Source organism: Chanos chanos, chromosome 11, assembly GCF_902362185.1.
Source record: "Chanos chanos chromosome 11, fChaCha1.1, whole genome shotgun sequence".
Taxonomy (NCBI): domain Eukaryota; kingdom Metazoa; phylum Chordata; class Actinopteri; order Gonorynchiformes; family Chanidae; genus Chanos; species Chanos chanos.
The window spans coordinates 21,011,224-21,032,129 of NC_044505.1; the positions used below are offsets into that span (position 1 = coordinate 21,011,224).

The window sequence follows — 20,906 nt, forward strand, 5'->3', positions numbered from 1 at the left end:
GTACACACAGTACTGTCCAACTTCTATCTGTGGACATGTTGCTACGGTGCTTGTATATGCAAAATACTGCGTAATGCGTTGTTATCAACTGGTATTGCTAACAATGGCTAATCTGGCTAAAACATAGTTGTCTGACTTGTACTGGAAATGGTCAACTCAGGTGTGATGTCATTCCCAGCTCCGAGTTCCGACTTCCAAGGTGAATGGAACGCGCAATATAATCCGCTCTATTCGCACATGGACTCAATCGAATATATAATGGACTTTGTACTAGGGGCTGTTCAGGATCCGACCCGACTGATTCAGACAATCACGTTCACACTTACTGCTCCTCTGGTTAGAGTTTAGATTATTTTAGGATTGCAGTGGATGTGTGAAAGGGGCTTTAAAGACGTAAATAGTGGTGATGCGCAGGTTGACCCATAGTCCACGGGTCGGGCGGGTTCGGGTAAGTTTACTAGAAAATATTGCGGGTTCAGTCGGATCGGGTCAAAAAGTGACAAAGCAGCATTGTGACTAAATTACAAATAATTTACAGAAACATTGTGTGCAATAGGCTTTGCCTTATACGCTCTCCGAATTGCATGCAATAGGCTAGGCAGTGATTAGCCTACTAGTCTACCTTCAGCCCTCACTTTCCCTCTCTCTGTCACTCTCTCTCTCTCTAACACACATGCACCTTTTAGGCCCTGGCTGGTAGTAATTTGTATTACCGAGCTATAAAGTGTGGAAGCCCTAAGACGCCATGAATTTACATTTAATTTACTTTCCATTTTATTGTAATAACCTATTATTTTTCTTTGTTTTCTCGAGATCTCGACTTATTTAGGCATATGTCATTATCACGAAATAAGAAAACTTTGTTTTCTCGAGATAACTACATAATTACTTCAAGATCTCAAGAAAACAATTTTGTTGCCTTGTCCTGCATCATTCTAGCAAGGTTCTCCTTGGGTATCCCTCTCTCCCTCAATGCAGCATAGAATAGGTTCATCCATCTCTACAAGTTTGACAGAAAGCGTGTTGACATGCACTTGCTCCTTCTCCTGTACTTAGTTATCCTGAACGACGTACAACAAAGCACAGGCCACTATATTATTCTGTAATCATGGGTAAATGGTTGCTTTCCCAAGATCTCAAGAAAACAAAGAAAAATATCACATTATCAGGAGAAAACAGAATCTAAATTAAATGTAAATTCATGGCATCTTACAGCTTCCATAATAAAGTAGCCTACATCTATCACACCCAGACTAGGCCTATAAATTATAATGCATTGCACCCGGCCATAATTTATATAGCCTGACCTAATTGCTTATCAGCAGTTTTACCATCAGTTTGCGATTATGGTTTTGGTTAATGCATGTGTTTTAGAGTGTGGCTAATAGGCTTCACCTACAAGTTTTTTCCCTAAGTGGGATCCGTAGCTTGTGTTCAGATTATACACCGCAAAAACTTTGTTTTGGTCAGAAAGAAGAGGCTACTGCTGACGATATGGCCGACTTAATCAGAGAAAAGTTAAAAAATGGGCGATGCTAAGGTTGCACGCAAAGTGAGCCAAAAAAGTAAGGTATGGGAGAGATTCGGGCAGGTTGTCCTGTCCAATGACACCATTACAGACTATGTTATCTGCTTGAGTTGTGGGGCATTGTACAAATAGTTTAGCAATCAGGCCTCAACTGGTTTGCAAAAAACTAACTCTATCACAAAATGACACTGATGATCATTTACCCTATTTACGCAACTGGTGTTAATTATTCTGCAAATTGTTAGTTGTATTGTTAATCAAGGTGGATTAAAGGGAACAGGTGGAAATCAATGATAGTGTCAGTACCTCTGCTTGGACTGTCACTCTGTGGCCTCCTGCTGGTCATTCTGTGTTTTTGTTTTACCATGTGATTTTGTTTGTTTTGGTTTTCCTTGTGCTTCTGACCCCGCCCCTCACTTGTGTTCCACTTCCTGCCATTGTTTGCTTCCTGCCTTCTGAGTTCACCTGTTTCTCATTTTGTTTGAATTACTCTGCCTATTTGTATCTTTCTCTGCTAGTCCCTGTTTGTCAGATTGTTCCAGCCTCTTGACTGTGTCCATCTAGACCAGGGGTGGGCAAATCCGGTCCTGGAGGGCCATGGTCCTGCTGTTTTTCCTTGTCAGCTAACTACATATAATCTGTGATTGGCTGAAGAGCGTGCACATCTGTTTGCAAGGTGAAAATCACCAGGTCACTAAGAGGTGAAAAGAAAAACCTGGCAGGTCACTGGCCCTCCAGGACTGGATTTGCCCACCCCTGATCTAGACTATTAACCTGCTTCTGTATTCTGCCTGTCTGCCTGTTTGAACCCTGCCAGTTTCTGTATTGTGATTTTCTGCCTGCTGTTTTGGTTAGTTTGCCTGCCTTTGTCTGGATTTCTTTTGGACTCTTTTCGGGTTCGTCTATTTTTGAATTTTTTCCCCTAGGTTTGGTCTACAGCTATTTAGAGTGCTGTTTTTGTGTTTTTTGCTTTTTCCCGACAAGACTGGAGATTTTTGTGTTATTTGTTGAGTGAGATCTTTTTCTTCATTAAATAATTGAACTAAATCTGCTTTTGGGTCCAATTCTCCATTCTAAACCTGACAGATTTAAAGGGGAGGGTTCTCCCTCCTCAGTTTCCACCCCACCAGCCACCACTAATGTTAATATACAGCCATGGTACACTGAATCACTGTTCAAATCCATTGTCTTTTGGTGTTAAAATTAGAACAACATAGTGGCAATTAAGTACACTGTTGTCTAAACAGTGCTTTGTTTCAAATAAAATGCACAGCAAATGCATTCAGTTGCAGAGTTTGAGTGTATGTATGACATGAAGTGAGTAAAAAGTGAATGAAAGTTTTTTCTTTAATGCATTTTTTTCAATCAAAAACACTATTTAAAAGAATGCAAAAAAATGACCTAAACCTGTTTGGACATTGGGTTAAAATTTGCCCCTGCCAAAAAAACAAAAAAATGTGTGTGCCTGTGTTTTGTGTATGCATGTGTGTGTCCCTGGCAGTGTCACATAACTTCTTTTTTTAATATTTTTTTTTTCTTTTTAATGTTTGTGCGTGTGTGTTGGTGAGTATGGTCTGCAGTATGTGCTCATTTGACAGGTTTTGTGTGTGGTGAGCAAAAGAATGTCCTCCCAAAACAAATATTTTTCACATTGGAATGTTTTTTGTACTTTACCAAGTAACCAAAAATTGTATTCAAAGTGCATTAAAAAATTTTGTGCAATTTTGATCATTATACTTCAAATGTCATGTTTTAGTGCCGTGTTCCCTATCTGTAACTACAAAATAGATAATCTTCCTAAATGTTCTGTCTAACATTTAATACAAGTATCTAAGATTCAGCAATTATCATCAAGTGTCAGTATTACAAGGTGAAATGAGAAGAAACAGAACAACTTTTCACACCTGCTATAAAACTTAAAAATCAGAGGAAATTTCAAGCTATTTGTATTTTTTTGTTTGTTTTTAATTAGCTTGAGGAGTTTCAAGTAGTGTCGAGATTATAATAAGCAAGTTGCTTTTTGAATAAAAGAGTGATGCTGTTTGCAGAATATACCACAGAAAAAAGATGCAAATAAGTGTTGAGTTCATGGTTGTCTTTCAATTTCTCAGCATCACCATACCATAGTGAGACAAGTGGAAAGAAACAGACTGGCAGTTTGTTGTAGGAGAAAATTTTTTGACTAAAATAAAATCAATTGTTACATTCTTCAGTTGGAAATTGGTTCTGTGTTTGCTTCTTGCCTTGTGCTCTCTACCTTACCTTAACTCTTCCAGCGAGGATTTCTGTCTCCAGTGTACTGGCTTACTCACTGTTGCTTGGTACACTGTGAGGAGTTGAAGATCAGATAAGAAGTCATTATAATTGATATATGTTCAGAATATACATACAGTACAGTGTTACTTTATTTAACTATTCTGAGCCTTATTTGTGGTGCTTACAAGAGGCCAGGCACAGACACATTTTATTCTTAAAGACGATATAATCAATAACTACCTAAAGCTTTTCACAACTAATTACATGGAGGCATCAAATTGCGACTGGAACAGCCCCTGGTATAGGCCTCACGTAAAGAAATCCTCTCAAATCAGCAACGGGCCAGTGTGCGGGGGGGGGGGGGGGGGGGGGGGTGTAAAGAGCACATCTTTCGCCATCTAACAATGCCATGATTGCAGCTATTCCCCAAATCCTCTGTGAATAGTTCACGTGGCCATTGTAATTAATGGTCACGGCAATTTGCATATTAAACTGATCATCGGTTTCATTGTTATGCAATGGTGCTGGTTTTGATCGTTAGGCAACTGTACTGTTTACAAGGTCGGGGATACTTGCAGTCAGCTGAGACTGATGAAATCACTTGGATGATGAAATGTTGAGTGATGAAATGTTTGTCCGACTAAAACCTTGTGTCCAGATGAACTGATTCAGCTTTCTGGAAAACACTTCATAGGTTTTATTTTATTAAAATTAAGTAAACACATTGTACTTAGTACCTGCTCATTAAATACAACTAGAGGGTTCATTTTAGGCCAGAACTTTAAACGGAACATGCTACCCATGTGTAAAGATTAAGATTATTGTCTTACAGTTATATCAAGAGACAAAATACTCATTACAGTGTTTATATCTTGATACTATTGGTCATAATCATCTAAATGAAAATCACAACAGCAGTAATAAAAAAAAATGAAGAAAATGTAAGAACATGCCTTTCTGTGCATGTTCAGTTGAAACTAAATACACTAAATATAAAATATATATTTATTAAAAGTGTGTTGATTGAAGAGAGAGAAAATTCATTTAGATAAAATAGTGAGTTACTGAAGTAACTTTAAATGCAAAAAGTTTCATTGAGAGAATGCACCTTATGGGTGAAAAAGTTATAGTTATAATACTAATTAGATATTAATGCCCGTTTTAATTAATTAAAGAGTAGTTCAGAAGTCTTGGAGCCACTGTAGTGTTTTCTTTGTCATGTAGAGATAGAGCAGTATAAAAGGAACTAGGAACGTGACCACTCTCTTAGATCTTGTCTTTACCACTGGATGGTTGGATGGTTGTCCTGATGACAGTTGGCTTCAATGTAATAATGAAATGAATAATAATAATTAAAAAAAAGATGGAAAGCAAACATATGAGTGTCAAATGAAAACTTATGAGAGATAAAATTCAGTTTCGAGTAAAATAAATTACCAGCTGATTTGTGATCTCTGGTGTAAGGTCATTTGATTGTCATTTGATTGTATATAGAAGTTGTCAATAATCAAACATGAGGTTCATATTCAGTCAAAAAGTCCCATTAAATCATTGAGTGACAATGCATTTGCAATCCATAAAAATCTATCATATAGAGAGAGGTAAGACAGCTGTTTTTTAAGCAAAGAAATACTTACTATAAGTAATGAGATATGGGATGACATCCAGGGTGACAACGACTTGATATAAGGATTCTGTTGTGTCTACCATGTTATGAACCACTGTCTGGTTTTTGAAGATCAGCTGAGTATCCACTCCAACAGAACCATGCCAGCTGATTAAGGTAAGGTATGAGTAATTTGATCCTGCCCTTGAAGCTCATAAATCATGGACAACTTCAAACACTTCTGCGACATAATATGCAAATAATCCTGATGAGTATGTTACAGACGCCATAAACAACTCATGTTCTCAGACATTAAGAAAAACAGCAATAAACCTCACCATGGCGTAAAGTAAAAAAAAAAGCCTGTCCTGTTTTGCTACTTGTGATTCGCTTGCCATGTTTCCTGTACCTTTTCTGTCCTGTGCTTGGTTTGTTGTGTTCCCTGGTCTGTTCCAGGGCAAAAGAAAAAAACGACACATGCATCCGGCTTATCATCCTATTCTTGACACTGTCATGTAAGTCTAGAAGCAGAATAATTTGATACCAGATATCTAATATTCTTTGGAAGTTCTTGATACTGAGGTGTCGCTGAGCACCTGTATTTAAGAAATATGTTGATAATTCTGAAGTAAACAATAAGGAAGCCCTTGGCTGGTGACCAGGGCTCAGTCGACACTATAGGGGTCCATGGTAGATGTGGTAGATGTTGTACATGGTAGATGTGGTAGATGTTTTTTGGACTTTAGTAGCCAAAGCTGTAACTTTGTGGTACGGAAAAAGGATCCAGATTTGGGTGCTGGTGTTAATTTTTATGGTAAAAGAGGTAGTTTGTGTAGATGCATCTGTTGAAGCTCTGGTCGTTTGAACAAGAATGGGGGGGGGGATCTTGGATGTTTCAGTAGTGGTTTGTCATTTTAAGTGTTTCAGTAGTAATTCGGCATTTTGGGTGTTTCAGTAAATAGAGTCCTATCAGATACTGTGTAGCTGCTGGGGAATAGGTAGACAGACTTGGAGTAACTATAATGGATGTGGATATGCGTAATGATTAACAGCTATAGTTGATGAAAAATTGGTTGTGGTTTTTCTAAGTCCTGTAGTAGATTCTGAGGACATTGTGATGATGCTGTTTTGTAGTAATTGGTTGTTAAGTTTTTGGACTTTTGTAGTGAGAAAATATTTTGTGGTTGGTTGCATTGTAGTAGTAGTTTATAGTTTTTTGTTTTGGTTGTCACTGTAGTGTCTATGCGTACAAATGCAGCTTTTTAAGTATTTGTGCTGGTAGGAGTATTGGTTGTAGTTCTTATTAGCAAAATAATGGTTTCTGATGCTGATGTCATTGTCTGTATCCCAGTAGCCAAAGCTGTAGTTGTTGGATTTTTGCGGTTGTTGGAAAATCTGCTGTGGTGATTGGTTGCCTTATGGGTTCAGTTGTAAATGTTTGGATCTTTGTAGTTTCTGGAGTATTAGTTGTTGATTCTACAGTTGTCATGAGTCATAGCTGTAGTTCCACTGGTGCAGTGGAACTTCCAGTATTGTTTGAGCATCGACATGAACCAGGCCTATTACTGGGAGAAAATGGAATAATTCGGTCCCGTCTATGGAGCTCTAACGTCAAGAAAAACTCCGCACATGATATACAAGTCATGCAGATGATTTCATAAGAGACTAAACAGCTTTAAAGTTCTCAGACACTAATGTCGTGGCATTGCCGAATTTATATTTTTTTATTTACGTTGGTGGAATGTCCTGAAATGGCAACAATCTTGTCCTTCCATTTCTTCTAAAAATACTTGTATTTTGTATTTCTTGCTTTTGTCAATCTGGTTCGTTTTTCATGAGTCTTCCATGGATCAGTCATTATGTGGATCTCGGAGTTGCCAGTCCTCCTCGCTGCCAGTTCTCTGGGAGATTCAGGATCTTGTGAAGGAAGAACTTTCAAACAGCATTAGTTTGATGTGGGCTGCTACCTTGTGTTTTCCAGGTAGGCATCCCAGGTGTATGTTTAGTTCCGGGGAATGGCCACCAAGGGCTTTCATGACTGTTGAGATAATCTGGTCCTTCATTTCATTTCTTGCTGCAAAAAACAAAAAAAAAAAAACAAACCCGAAAAAAAACAAACCAAACCAAACCAAAAAAACAGAATCAAGTCTACTGTCCATATGCCATTGCCAGGCAGGAGGTCACAAAGACTGTGATGGCTTGAGTATAGGAAAAAGGCAGCACTGCAACATTTTGACTGATTCCATATACCATTCTATGCATTCATGATTTTCTCTCTTTTGGTTGTGTACCACTTGTTATCTATTTATCAAACATTTTAGAAACTTTTTGACTGTCGAAGGGAAATCACAGAACAAGTGCAGTTTATTTAAATGAAATTTAATTGTACCAGTTTGTAATTTTGCTCTGTAATGAAAAACCCAGTGGTAGTCAGCAGTAATTTCTCATCTGATTCTACATATGGAAAAAGTATGTGTAACAGATGGGACTACATCTCCCTATTACGGGTAACTGTACGTTCACACTGAGAGCGGCGAGAGCGTCAAGAGTCGCCCAAACCTCCCTGCCAACGACGCTGTTGAACACTGTGGACGCTCTGCCGTTGATGAAATAGGCGGGTACAAGTTCCTTCGGAAAGCTTGGTTATGCAAATGTTTTTAAAGGGGCTATAAAGCAAACAAACAGGTCGAGCGGTATCTTTGTGCTGACTGACCACCAGTAGGCTATAAGTTAACCTTATGAGATATTTTAAATGAGAGGGTGCGAAATCGACCGATGACAGAAATGAACAAACAATGCTAATTACATATTTCGTAACAAAATAAACTAATGAAAAACACTACTTAAAAGCTTTTTTTTTGTTGTGTGTCTTTTGTGTTAATGATAGGCTAGGTCAAATTCCAGCATGGAGTTTATAGGACACGTTTACTAGCCTTGGTCTTTAATTAACACTAACGTTTGTGCATAACCTACATTACAGTACAACATGTGGAAACCCACCACCGATATAATCAGTTTCTCCTCCATTTTGCTTAGGACCAAAAGTTTTGTGGGAACAATAGTTTATACTGTTGTGTTCTCTACAATTCTCTAGAGCGGAGCACTTCCAAGTTTCTATTGGTTGCCGCCCAACCGCGTCACATCTCATTACCATAAAGTTAACCGAACTTCAACTGTATTTTGACGCCCAAACCACCCTCGCCGCGACGCCCTTTGCCGCGACGCTCTTCGCCGCTTAAAGACGCTGGCTCTCATTGAAAATGAATGACTTCCGGTCACTTTGACGCTCTCGCCGCGCTCAGTGTGAACGTACAGTAACAAACACCTAAACTCTCTGTATGGATGGAGTGCAAAAGGATCTGTGCCTGGGAACCATTCTTCAATTTCCCTCGGGATTAATAAAGTATTTCGTATTTCGTATTCGTATTCATTCACATGAACCGAGTCTTCACTTCTCCGCCATTTTCTCTTCTCTCTCTCTATCGTAATCATCCAATCACCCACCCTCCTTCCGTTTTGTTGTACAGTGATTGGCTATTAATAATCACTTTTTTCTAATCCGTCATATATGCATAACATTCACACATAAATATCATGATAAGGTTACTTTACATGGCACAAATTCTCACCTTATGTGGCAGGGGTCAGTTGCCCCAACGCATGATAATTATTAAATGTGAACTTCTTTTTTTTTTTTTTTTAACAATTTGATATTTATACTATTTATATGTGACCGTTGTGTGGGTGACCTTTACAATATTTACCTTGAAGAAATATGTTTTTGTTCAACATGATGGTGATGAAATGAGTCAAAGCACACAGTAGGATTAATTTGACATTTAAAGGTCCCATTAAATAATGTTAATATTTATTAAATAATTTTGACATTAGAGATGAGAAACACATGATGTGTAATTCATTTTGTAATTGGTAGCATATTTGAAGGCTTTACCATATACTGATTTTTTTAATAGATTTTTTCACTTTAGTATTATTTATTACAGTTTCCCATTACATATTGTTAAATTATTATATTAAGGAATTAATTTAGAATAGTCTTCATAATTACTGAAAGATAGAGCTGATAAGTTAAAATATACAGTTATACTTAAGAGCTTACTTAGGTTGCTAAATGACTTTGTTTAGACAATCAAACCTTTCTTAATTAAAGAAACCACTGGTAACATTCAACACAACATGAGTGTTAATTAGATTTTTTTCTTTTCTTTTTTTTTTTTTTATCATCCATCAATCTACCATAAGAGAGTTTAAGACATCGGTGAGCTAAAATAGTTGTTGCTCCATCATCAGCAAAAGCAGTAGGGTAGAAGCCAAAAGGAAAATGACCATATATTTTGGTCTGCTGTTTGCCACCGCACTACTGAAAGCAGTGGTTGCAGGTTGTGTAGAAGTGACTGTTGTGGATTGACTTGAGGTTTGTGGGAGGATTGTTGTGGTGGTGAAATTTCGTTCCTCTGTTGATTTAAAGAAAAAAAGACATGAATGGATCAATCAATCAATAATAATAATAAAAAAATAACTGTCTGATAACAGCTCATTCAACATGAAAGAAAAAATGCATATTCTTTAAAAAGGGAAAAAAAATCAAATTTTCTTATGTATTTTAATGTTATCTGTTAGCTTGTATTTTGATTTAAGAGGTACTCTCAAACATTACTGTAAGAGTACTCCATTCATTTGACTACCACAGGGCCTTGGCTCCCTCTAATGGGAATGTAAAATCGGTATTAAAGTAAATTAAGCTGTCATAGTACCAGCTGAGGGAAAATGACAGATTTGACATTTACCATTTCTTAAAAAAAAATGGTGCTACTGCCCTATGTCAAATATCAAATAGTAGAAGAAAAGCCATTAATATAATACTATACTATATAATACTAACTCCATGTGCACGTTATTATAAACTGTTTAAGTATAAGATTTTATTACTGTGGATATTTGACATAGGAATGGCAAGTTAAAAAAGGATTATTGACTCAATGTGTAGCACCATCAAAAAATGGATAAGAGAGAGATACATGTGGTATAATAATATAAATTTCAAAGTAAATTGTTTACATCATTCTTACTTTTGGAGTAATTTAGAAATGGTATGTTAAGAGCAGATTATTAAATATATAGCACCAGGACGAGTTTAGTGAGAGGGAGAGAGAGAGAGAGAGAGAGAGAGAGAAAGAGAGAGAGAAGATCTAGGGAAGTCTTACCTGCAGTAATGCTAGATGGGATTACATTCAGGAAGACAATGGATTCATTTAATGCTTGCTTTAGAGACTTTACTGAGTCTGTAATGTTAGGAACCACTGACTGGTTTTTGAAGATCAGCTGAGTATCCACTCCAACAGAGCCAGGCCTATCAAAAAGAAAAAGGAATAATTTAGTAAAGGCTTTAGAATTTTAACATCATTAACATCACAAACAAAATATGTAAGTCCTTCAGTCAATTGTCTAACAGACACAATGAACAATTTTACAGCTGTCAGACAGTACAACAAGTGATAAAAGGACTTGAGAGGACTGAGAAAATCAGCATATTTATATATATACGTTTAGTGCAGCTTTAAAACAAAAATTGTATATCATTATATATTATTCCTAGTGCATATGGGTAGACTGAAGACGAGGCGCTATGGCATTTGTATAGGTTGGCAAAGCACTCACCAAAATCTAATGACAACACATCTTAAGAAAATCAGGGGGTACATATGTCTATATCCTCGATTTAGCTGTGAAGAGACCAGAACAGACGAATTCAAGTTCCAAACATAATTAGTTAAAAGTTAAAAAATTCGGACACAGAATATTGTAGTTCCTCCTTATTTATTATTATATAACCATATTTGGAAAAAGGGAAAATGATTTCATTTTATGGCCCCCTTACCTCGGTTGTGACATTTCTTGCAAGATCCTGATACTCTGGCGTACTTGGGTTATTGTATTGTTCAATAAAGACACGCACAATTCGGAAGCGAAGAAAAAGATAGCCTTCTGATGGCAATGGAGGATCAGTAGATGCTGTTGTTGTTGCGGGTCTTGTTGTAGTTGTTGTTGTTGCAGCAGTAGATACAGAATGAGAAGTGGTTGTCCGATGTTTGGTGGTAGATGGTTTCAGTGTGGCACTTGTAAATTTGGTTGAAGCTGTAGTGGATGTTTGGGTAGGAGCAAATGTTGGGAAATGTGAATTAGTTGTGGTTCGCACTGTATTAGATGGAGATGTACTTTGAGTTGGGGTGCTTGCAGTTGTTCTGGAAGTTGGTTGTACTTTTGTACTTTGTAATATAGGAGGTGCTACAGTGGGAGTAGTTGTAGATTTTGCCCTTAAAGTTGTTGCTGGAGGAACTGTTGTGGTCATTGGAAGTGCTTCAGTGGTTTGTGATGTGATTGCTGGTTGTGTAGTTTTCTGTGTTCCCATTGTTGCTGGACTGAATGTAGATCCTAGAGCATGTGTTGTATTTACTGGCAGAACTGTAGTTGTTGTAGTTGTAGTTGTGGGCTCCTGAATGTCTGTAGGAGTTTCTGATGTTGTTGCTTGGATTTCTGTAGCAGCAGATGAAGCTGATGTTGCAGATTCTGCGTTTGTCTGATGTTCTGTTACTGCTGTGTTGAAAGTGGTGGATGGAGCATATTTTGTAGTGGATAAAGTAGTTGTTGTTTGTGCCACAGTAGTATTGGAAGTTCTAGCTGCAGTTGTTGTTGGATTTTTAGAAGACGTGGAAGACTCTGTTCTGCTTGTTGGTTGTACGGTTGTGGTCTCCTGTGTAGATGTTACTGAAGATGTAATGGTAACCATGCTTAGTGTCATTGGATTGAAAGTGGTGGATAGGCCACTGCTTGTTGTAGTGGGTTTCTCCATAGTAGTTGCAGAAGACGGAATGGCAGTTGTTGAATGCTGTGGAGTTGTCGGCAGTTCTTTGGTTATTGTTGTTACTATGGTTGTCGTTTCTTGTGTAGTTGTAGCTGCAGGTTCTGTGCTTGTCTGACTTTCCATCACTGTTGGATTGAAAGTAAAAAGTGGGAGTTTGACTGTGGTTGTTGGTTGCTCTTCAGTGGTTGTCGAAATAGCTGCAGTAGTGGTTGGATTTTCTGAAAATGCTGGAGTCTGCTTTGTGCTTGTTGTTTGTGCAGTTGTAGTCTCTTGATTAGGCGTTACTGAAGATGCAATTGTTGACTGATGTTCTGTTGTTGTTGGGTTGTAAATGGCAGATGAGGCATTGGTTGTTACAGTGGATTGTTGTGTATTGGTTGTTGAAGTAGGAATGACCATTGTTGAAGACAGTGTAGTTGTGGGTGACTCATTGGTTATTGTTGGTTGCACAGTTGTGCTCACTTTTTTAGATGTTACTGAAGTTGTTGTGGTCATCTGACTTTCCACGGTTGTTGTCATTGCAAGTGTGATTGTCTGATGTTCTATTGTTGTTGGATTGAAAGTGGTAGATGGAGCATTGGTCGTGATTTTTGGTTGCATCGTTTTGATTGTGGTAGTTGAAATAGAAGTGAGTTTTGTAAATGGACTTGAGGTTTGGGGGTGTACAGTTGAACTGGTGAAATTTCGCTCATCTGTCCAATAAAGAAAATGACATCAACAAACATCCCACAATCATATAGTTGGGAACAGACATAATAATTCACCAAAGCAGCAATTTTATTCCTAATTTCAGCAAAAGTCCATATTAATGTTTATATGGATCTATTGCACTGTATGAAAAATTGGAAAGGAGAAGGAAAGCCTACATATTAATAATAATTTTTAGCATCACAGCATTTAAGCTAATAGAAACAGTTTCATAGAAACTGTTGCACCATGAAAACTTGAGAAGGAGGGGACAGAGAAAAAGAGAGGGGTACATGTTTGGAAAACCTACCAGCAGTAATGCTAGATGGAATGATATCCAAGAAGACAATGGATTCATTTAAACCTAGCCGCAGGGACTCTGTTGCATCTGTAATGTTTGGAACCACGGTTTGGTTTTTGAAGATCAGCTGAGAATCCACACCTACAGAGCCAGGCCTGTTATTCAAAAGAAAAAATGGAATAATTTTATCCTTTCCGTGGAGCCATACACCATGAATCTCAGCACAAAAATATTCAAGTCATGCCAACAATTCCACAACAAATACTCTAATTAACTCTAGACTAGTCATACATACAGTAATACATAAGTAACACTTTAGCAGAATCTCAGAAGAAAGTGGAAAAAAAAACTTAAAGAAATTAAATGAATACCACACTCCCCTTAATATGGACTAAGGAGCAGCTCAAAAACAGAATAGGAAAGTATGTCATTTAGATATGTGGCATAGTACAAGATGGAGTGGGCATGCATGTAGATAGGCAGAGTCAATGAGTGCATCACACTTTTACTGATTTTCTTGGGTCTTACCAGAATCTAAGGATAACACATCTTAGGTAAATCAGGGGGTATCTCCATCTGTATCCTCTATTCAGCTGTACAAAAGAAAAGATATATATATATATATGTGTGTGTGTGTGTGTGTGTGTGTGTGTGTGTGTGTATATATATATATATATATATATATATAGAGAGAGAGAGAGAGAGAGAGAGGGAGAGAGAGGGGATTATTTAAGAATTTTAAAATCTAAATCACATGACATTGTAGTCACAGTAAGTTAATTACATTAGAAGTTGTCCTAGAAAAGGAAAAGGCAAAACAATTCATCTTTGGCCATATACCTCTGTTGTGACATTTTTTGCAAGATCCTGGTATGCGTCTGTGGTTAAGTCACTGTACTCATCAAGATAAGGACGTCTAATTCGAAAGCGAAGAACAAGATAACCTTCTGTTGCTGAAGGTGGGTCTGTGGATGCTGTTGTGGCTGCACGTGTAGTTGTCATCACAGATGTTTTCTGATTTGCTGGATTGAAAGTGGAAGATTTGGCACTGGATGATGTAGTGGTTTGCACCTTACTGGTACTGGAGGTAGGAGTAGCAGTTGTTTTTGGATCTTGTGTAGTTGTCGGAGATTGTTTTGTGGTTGTTGATTGTACATTTGTTCTCTCTTTTGTTGTTGTCAGTGTAGATGCAGTAGTTGTCTGGCCAGTTGTTGTTACTGAATTGAAAGTGGTAGATAAGACATCGGCCTCTGTCATGGGTTTCTCCGTATTGCTTGTTGAAGGAAGAACAGCAGTTGTTGCAGGATTTTGTGGAATTGTAGGAGATTGTGTTAGGATTGTTGCTTGTACAGTTGTGGTTTCTTGTGTAGGTGACACTGAAGATGTAGTGCTTGTCTGGCTTTTTGTTGTTGAATTGAAAGTGGCAGATGGGGCATTGGTTGTTGTTGATGGTTGCTCTACAGTTGTTGGGGAACTCTGAGTGGTTGATGCTTTTGAATTTTGACTTCTTGTTACAGATTGTTGTGTGGTCGATAGATACAGAGTTGTGATCAGTTTCATAGTTGACATTGCAAGAGTAGAAGTTTTTCGACGATCATTTGTTGTGGGATTTAATGCAGAAGACAGGGGACTGATGGCTGTGGAAAATTGCTCTCCAGTAATTGTAGAGGAAGGAATGACAGTTGTTCTTGAATTCTGTGTTGTAGATGGTAGCTCTTTGGTTATGGTAGATTGCACAGTTATGGTCTCCTGTGTGGTTGTGTTGGCAGATGTTGTGCTTGTCTGGCGTTCTGCTTGTAGCCGAACTGAAAGTGGTAGATGGAGGATTGGCCTCTGTTGTGGCTTCAGCAGTGCTGCTTGTTGAAGAAGGACTAGCAGTCGGCTGTACATTTGGTGTTGCTGTTGGAGATACTCTTGTGGCTGTTGGTTGCACTGTTGTAGGCTCTCCTGTCGTTGTAACTGCCAAAGTGCTTGTCTGACCTTTTATTGTTGTTGGACTGAACGTGGTAGATGGCGGATGGGTCTCTGTTGTGGCTTCAGCAGTGCTGCTGGTTGAGGAAGGACTAGCAGATGGCTGTACATTTGGTGTTGTTGTTGGAGATACTCTTGTTGTTGTTGACTGCACTGTTGTAGTCTCTCCTGCCGTTGTGACTGCCAATGTGCTTGTCTGACCTTCTGTCGTTGTTGGATTGAAAGTTGTCGATGGAGCACGTGTCGTGGTGATTGTTGGATTTTGTGAGGGTGTTGGAGGTTGTGTTGCGCTTGTTGTTTGCACGGTTGTTGTCTCTTGTGTGGATGTCACTGAAGAGGTAGTGCTAGTCTTGCTTTCTGTTGTTGACGGTTTGAATGTCGTAGATGGTGCTTTGCTTGTCGATGTCACGACACTGGTTGTGGATATCTTCTCGGTAGTTGCTGTAGAAGAAGGAATGCTAGTTGTTGGAAGTTGTGTAGTTGTTGATAAGTCTGATACCCCTTTTGGTGATACGGTAGCGGTCTCCTGTGTGGTTGTGTTGGCAGATGTTGTGCTTGTCTGGCGTTCTGTTGTAGCCGAACTGAAAGTGGTAGATGGCGGATTGGTCTCTGTTGTGGCTTCAGCAGTGCTGCTTGTTGAAGAAGGACTAGCAGTCGGCTGTACATTTGGTGTTGCTGTTGGAGATACTCTTGTGGCTGTTGGTTGCACTGTTGTTGGCTCTCCTGTCGTTGTAACTGCCAAAGTGCTTGTCTGACCTTTTATTGTTGTTGGACTGAACGTGGTAGATGGCGGATGGGTCTCTGTTGTGGCTTCAGCAGTGCTGCTGGTTGAGGAAGGACTAGCAGATGGCTGTACATTTGGTGTTGTTGTTGGAGATACTCTTGTTGTTGTTGACTGCACTGTTGTAGTCTCTCCTGCCGTTGTGACTGCCAATGTGCTTGTCTGACCTTCTGTCGTTGTTGGATTGAAAGTTGTCGATGGAGCACGTGTCGTGGTGATTGTTGGATTTTGTGAGGGTGTTGGAGGTTGTGTTGCGCTTGTTGTTTGCACGGTTGTTGTCTCTTGTGTGGATGTCACTGAAGAGGTAGTGCTAGTCTTGCTTTCTGTCGTTGACGGTTTGAATGTCGTAGATGGTGCTTTGCTTGTCGATGTCACGACACTGGTTGTGGATATCTTCTCGGTAGTTGCTGTAGAAGAAGGAGTGCTAGTTGTTGGAAGTTGTGTAGTTGTTGATAAGTCTGATACCCCTTTTGGTGATACGGTAGCGGTCTCCTGTGTGGTTGTGTTGGCAGATGTTGTGCTTGTCTGGCGTTCTGTTGTAGCCGAACTGAAAGTGGTAGATGGCGGATTGGTCTCTGTTGTGGCTTCAGCAGTGCTGCTTGTTGAAGAAGGACTAGCAGTCGGCTGTACATTTGGTGTTGCTGTTGGAGATACTCTTGTGGCTGTTGGTTGCACTGTTGTAGGCTCTCCTGTCGTTGTAACTGCCAAAGTGCTTGTCTGACCTTTTATTGTTGTTGGACTGAACGTGGTAGATGGCGGATGGGTCTCTGTTGTGGCTTCAGCAGTGCTGCTGGTTGAGGAAGGACTAGCAGATGGCTGTACATTTGGTGTTGTTGTTGGAGATACTCTTGTTGTTGTTGACTGCACTGTTGTAGTCTCTCCTGCCGTTGTGACTGCCAATGTGCTTGTCTGACCTTCTGTCGTTGTTGGATTGAAAGTTGTCGATGGAGCACGTGTCGTGGTGATTGTTGGATTTTGTGAGGGTGTTGGAGGTTGTGTTGCGCTTGTTGTTTGCACGGTTGTTGTCTCTTGTGTGGATGTCACTGAAGAGGTAGTGCTAGTCTTGCTTTCTGTCGTTGACGGTTTGAATGTCGTAGATGGTGCTTTGCTTGTCGATGTCACGACACTGGTTGTGGATATCTTCTCGGTAGTTGCTGTAGAAGAAGGAATGCTAGTTGTTGGAAGTTGTGTAGTTGTTGATAAGTCTGATACCCCTTTTGGTGATACGGTAGCGGTCTCCTGTGTGGTTGTGTTGGCAGATGTTGTGCTTGTCTGGCGTTCTGTTGTAGCCGAACTGAAAGTGGTAGATGGCGGATTGGTCTCTGTTGTGGCTTCAGCAGTGCTGCTTGTTGAAGAAGGACTAGCAGTCGGCTGTACATTTGGTGTTGCTGTTGGAGATACTCTTGTGGCTGTTGGTTGCACTGTTGTAGGCTCTCCTGTCGTTGTAACTGCCAAAGTGCTTGTCTGACCTTTTATTGTTGTTGGACTGAACGTGGTAGATGGCGGATGGGTCTCTGTTGTGGCTTCAGCAGTGCTGCTGGTTGAGGAAGGACTAGCAGATGGCTGTACATTTGGTGTTGTTGTTGGAGATACTCTTGTTGTTGTTGACTGCACTGTTGTAGTCTCTCCTGCCGTTGTGACTGCCAATGTGCTTGTCTGACCTTCTGTCGTTGTTGGATTGAAAGTTGTCGATGGAGCACGTGTCGTGGTGATTGTTGGATTTTGTGAGGGTGTTGGAGGTTGTGTTGCGCTTGTTGTTTGCACGGTTGTTGTCTCTTGTGTGGATGTCACTGAAGAGGTAGTGCTAGTCTTGCTTTCTGTCGTTGACGGTTTGAATGTCGTAGATGGTGCTTTGCTTGTCGATGTCACGACACTGGTTGTGGATATCTTCTCGGTAGTTGCTGTAGAAGAAGGAATGCTAGTTGTTGGAAGTTGTGTAGTTGTTGATAAGTCTGATACCCCTTTTGGTGATACGGTAGCGGTCTCCTGTGTGGTTGTGTTGGCAGATGTTGTGCTTGTCTGGCGTTCTGTTGTAGCCGAACTGAAAGTGGTAGATGGCGGATTGGTCTCTGTTGTGGCTTCAGCAGTGCTGCTTGTTGAAGAAGGACTAGCAGTCGGCTGTACATTTGGTGTTGCTGTTGGAGATACTCTTGTGGCTGTTGGTTGCACTGTTGTAGGCTCTCCTGTCGTTGTAACTGCCAAAGTGCTTGTCTGACCTTTTATTGTTGTTGGACTGAACGTGGTAGATGGCGGATGGGTCTCTGTTGTGGCTTCAGCAGTGCTGCTGGTTGAGGAAGGACTAGCAGATGGCTGTACATTTGGTGTTGTTGTTGGAGATACTCTTGTTGTTGTTGACTGCACTGTTGTAGTCTCTCCTGCCGTTGTGACTGCCAATGTGCTTGTCTGACCTTCTGTCGTTGTTGGATTGAAAGTTGTCGATGGCGCACGTGTCGTGGTGATTGTTGGATTTTGTGAGGGTGTTGGAGGTTGTGTTGCGCTTGTTGTTTGCACGGTTGTTGTCTCTTGTGTGGATGTCACTGAAGAGGTAGTGCTAGTCTTGCTTTCTGTCGTTGACGGTTTGAATGTCGTAGATGGTGCTTTGCTTGTCGATGTCACGACACTGGTTGTGGATATCTTCTCGGTAGTTGCTGTAGAAGAAGGAATGCTAGTTGTTGGAAGTTGTGTAGTTGTTGATAAGTCTGATACCCCTTTTGGTGATACGGTAGCGGTCTCCTGTGTGGTTGTGTTGGCAGATGTTGTGCTTGTCTGGCGTTCTGTTGTAGCCGAACTGAAAGTGGTAGATGGCGGATTGGTCTCTGTTGTGGCTTCAGCAGTGCTGCTTGTTGAAGAAGGACTAGCAGTCGGCTGTACATTTGGTGTTGCTGTTGGAGATACTCTTGTGGCTGTTGGTTGCACTGTTGTAGGCTCTCCTGTCGTTGTAACTGCCAAAGTGCTTGTCTGACCTTTTATTGTTGTTGGACTGAACGTGGTAGATGGCGGATGGGTCTCTGTTGTGGCTTCAGCAGTGCTGCTGGTTGAGGAAGGACTAGCAGATGGCTGTACATTTGGTGTTGTTGTTGGAGATACTCTTGTTGTTGTTGACTGCACTGTTGTAGTCTCTCCTGCCGTTGTGACTGCCAATGTGCTTGTCTGACCTTCTGTCGTTGTTGGATTGAAAGTTGTCGATGGAGCACGTGTCGTGGTGATTGTTGGATTTTGTGAGGGTGTTGGAGGTTGTGTTGCGCTTGTTGTTTGCACGGTTGTTGTCTCTTGTGTGGATGTCACTGAAGAGGTAGTGCTAGTCTTGCTTTCTGTCGTTGACGGTTTGAATGTCGTAGATGGTGCTTTGCTTGTCGATGTCACGACACTGGTTGTGGATATCTTCTCGGTAGTTGCTGTAGAAGAAGGAATGCTAGTTGTTGGAAGTTGTGTAGTTGTTGATAAGTCTGATACCCCTTTTGGTGATACGGTAGCGGTCTCCTGTGTGGTTGTGTTGGCAGATGTTGTGCTTGTCTGGCGTTCTGTTGTAGCCGAACTGAAAGTGGTAGATGGCGGATTGGTCTCTGTTGTGGCTTCAGCAGTGCTGCTTGTTGAAGAAGGACTAGCAGTCGGCTGTACATTTGGTGTTGCTGTTGGAGATACTCTTGTGGCTGTTGGTTGCACTGTTGTAGGCTCTCCTGTCGTTGTAACTGCCAAAGTGCTTGTCTGACCTTTTATTGTTGTTGGACTGAACGTGGTAGATGGCGGATGGGTCTCTGTTGTGGCTTCAGCAGTGCTGCTGGTTGAGGAAGGACTAGCAGATGGCTGTACATTTGGTGTTGTTGTTGGAGATACTCTTGTTGTTGTTGACTGCACTGTTGTAGTCTCTCCTGCCGTTGTGACTGCCAATGTGCTTGTCTGACCTTCTGTCGTTGTTGGATTGAAAGTTGTCGATGGAGCACGTGTCGTGGTGATTGTTGGATTTTGTGAGGGTGTTGGAGGTTGTGTTGCGCTTGTTGTTTGCACGGTTGTTGTCTCTTGTGTGGATGTCACTGAAGAGGTAGTGCTAGTCTTGCTTTCTGTCGTTGACGGTTTGAATGTCGTAGATGGTGCTTTGCTTGTCGATGTCACGACACTGGTTGTGGATATCTTCTCGGTAGTTGCTGTAGAAGAAGGAATGCTAGTTGTTGGAAGTTGTGTAGTTGTTGATAAGTCTGATACCCCTTTTGGTGATACGGTAGCGGTCTCCTGTGTGGTTGTGTTGGCAGATGTTGTGCTTGTCTGGCGTTCTGTTGTAGCCGAACTGAAAGTGGTAGATGGCGGATTGGTCTCTGTTGTGGCTTCAGCAGTGCTGCTTGTTGAAGAAGGACTAGCAGTCGGCTGTACATTTGGTGTTGCTGTTGGAGATACTCTTGTGGCTGTTGGTTGCACTGTTGTAGGCTCTCCTGTCGTTGTAACTGCCAAAGTGCTTGTCTGACCTTTTATTGTTGTTGGACTGAACGTGGTAGATGGCGGATGGGTCTCTGTTGTGGCTTCAGCAGTGCTGCTGGTTGAGGAAGGACTAGCAGATGGCTGTACATTTGGTGTTGTTGTTGGAGATACTCTTGTTGTTGTTGACTGCACTGTTGTAGTCTCTCCTGCCGTTGTGACTGCCAATGTGCTTGTCTGACCTTCTGTCGTTGTTGGATTGAAAGTTGTCGATGGAGCACGTGTCGTGGTGATTGTTGGATTTTGTGAGGGTGTTGGAGGTTGTGTTGCGCTTGTTGTTTGCACGGTTGTTGTCTCTTGTGTGGATGTCACTGAAGAGGTAGTGCTAGTCTTGCTTTCTGTTGTTGACGGTTTGAATGTCGTAGATGGTGCTTTGCTTGTCGATGTCACGACACTGGTTGTGGATATCTTCTCGGTAGTTGCTGT

The 20,906-nt window shown here is 40.6% G+C and overlaps 1 protein-coding gene across 1 annotated transcript in view; it reads right to left on the bottom strand.

The window, feature by feature from the left end:
• Nucleotides 1-12,109: 12,109 nt before the first annotated feature.
• The window catches only part of LOC115823833 (putative uncharacterized protein DDB_G0282133), a 53,624-nt gene continuing 44,827 nt past the window's right edge, over nt 12,110-20,906 (bottom strand). Inside the window, exons 15-20 of the mRNA XM_030787856.1 lie at nt 19,482-19,598; nt 17,081-17,184; nt 16,389-16,560; nt 15,747-15,857; nt 15,587-15,690; nt 12,110-12,398 (exon numbers count right to left, since the gene is read on the bottom strand). Coding sequence (XP_030643716.1) covers nt 12,110-12,398; nt 15,587-15,690; nt 15,747-15,857; nt 16,389-16,560; nt 17,081-17,184; nt 19,482-19,598 — 897 coding nt within the window. The remainder of the gene's footprint in view (nt 12,399-15,586; nt 15,691-15,746; nt 15,858-16,388; nt 16,561-17,080; nt 17,185-19,481; nt 19,599-20,906) is intronic.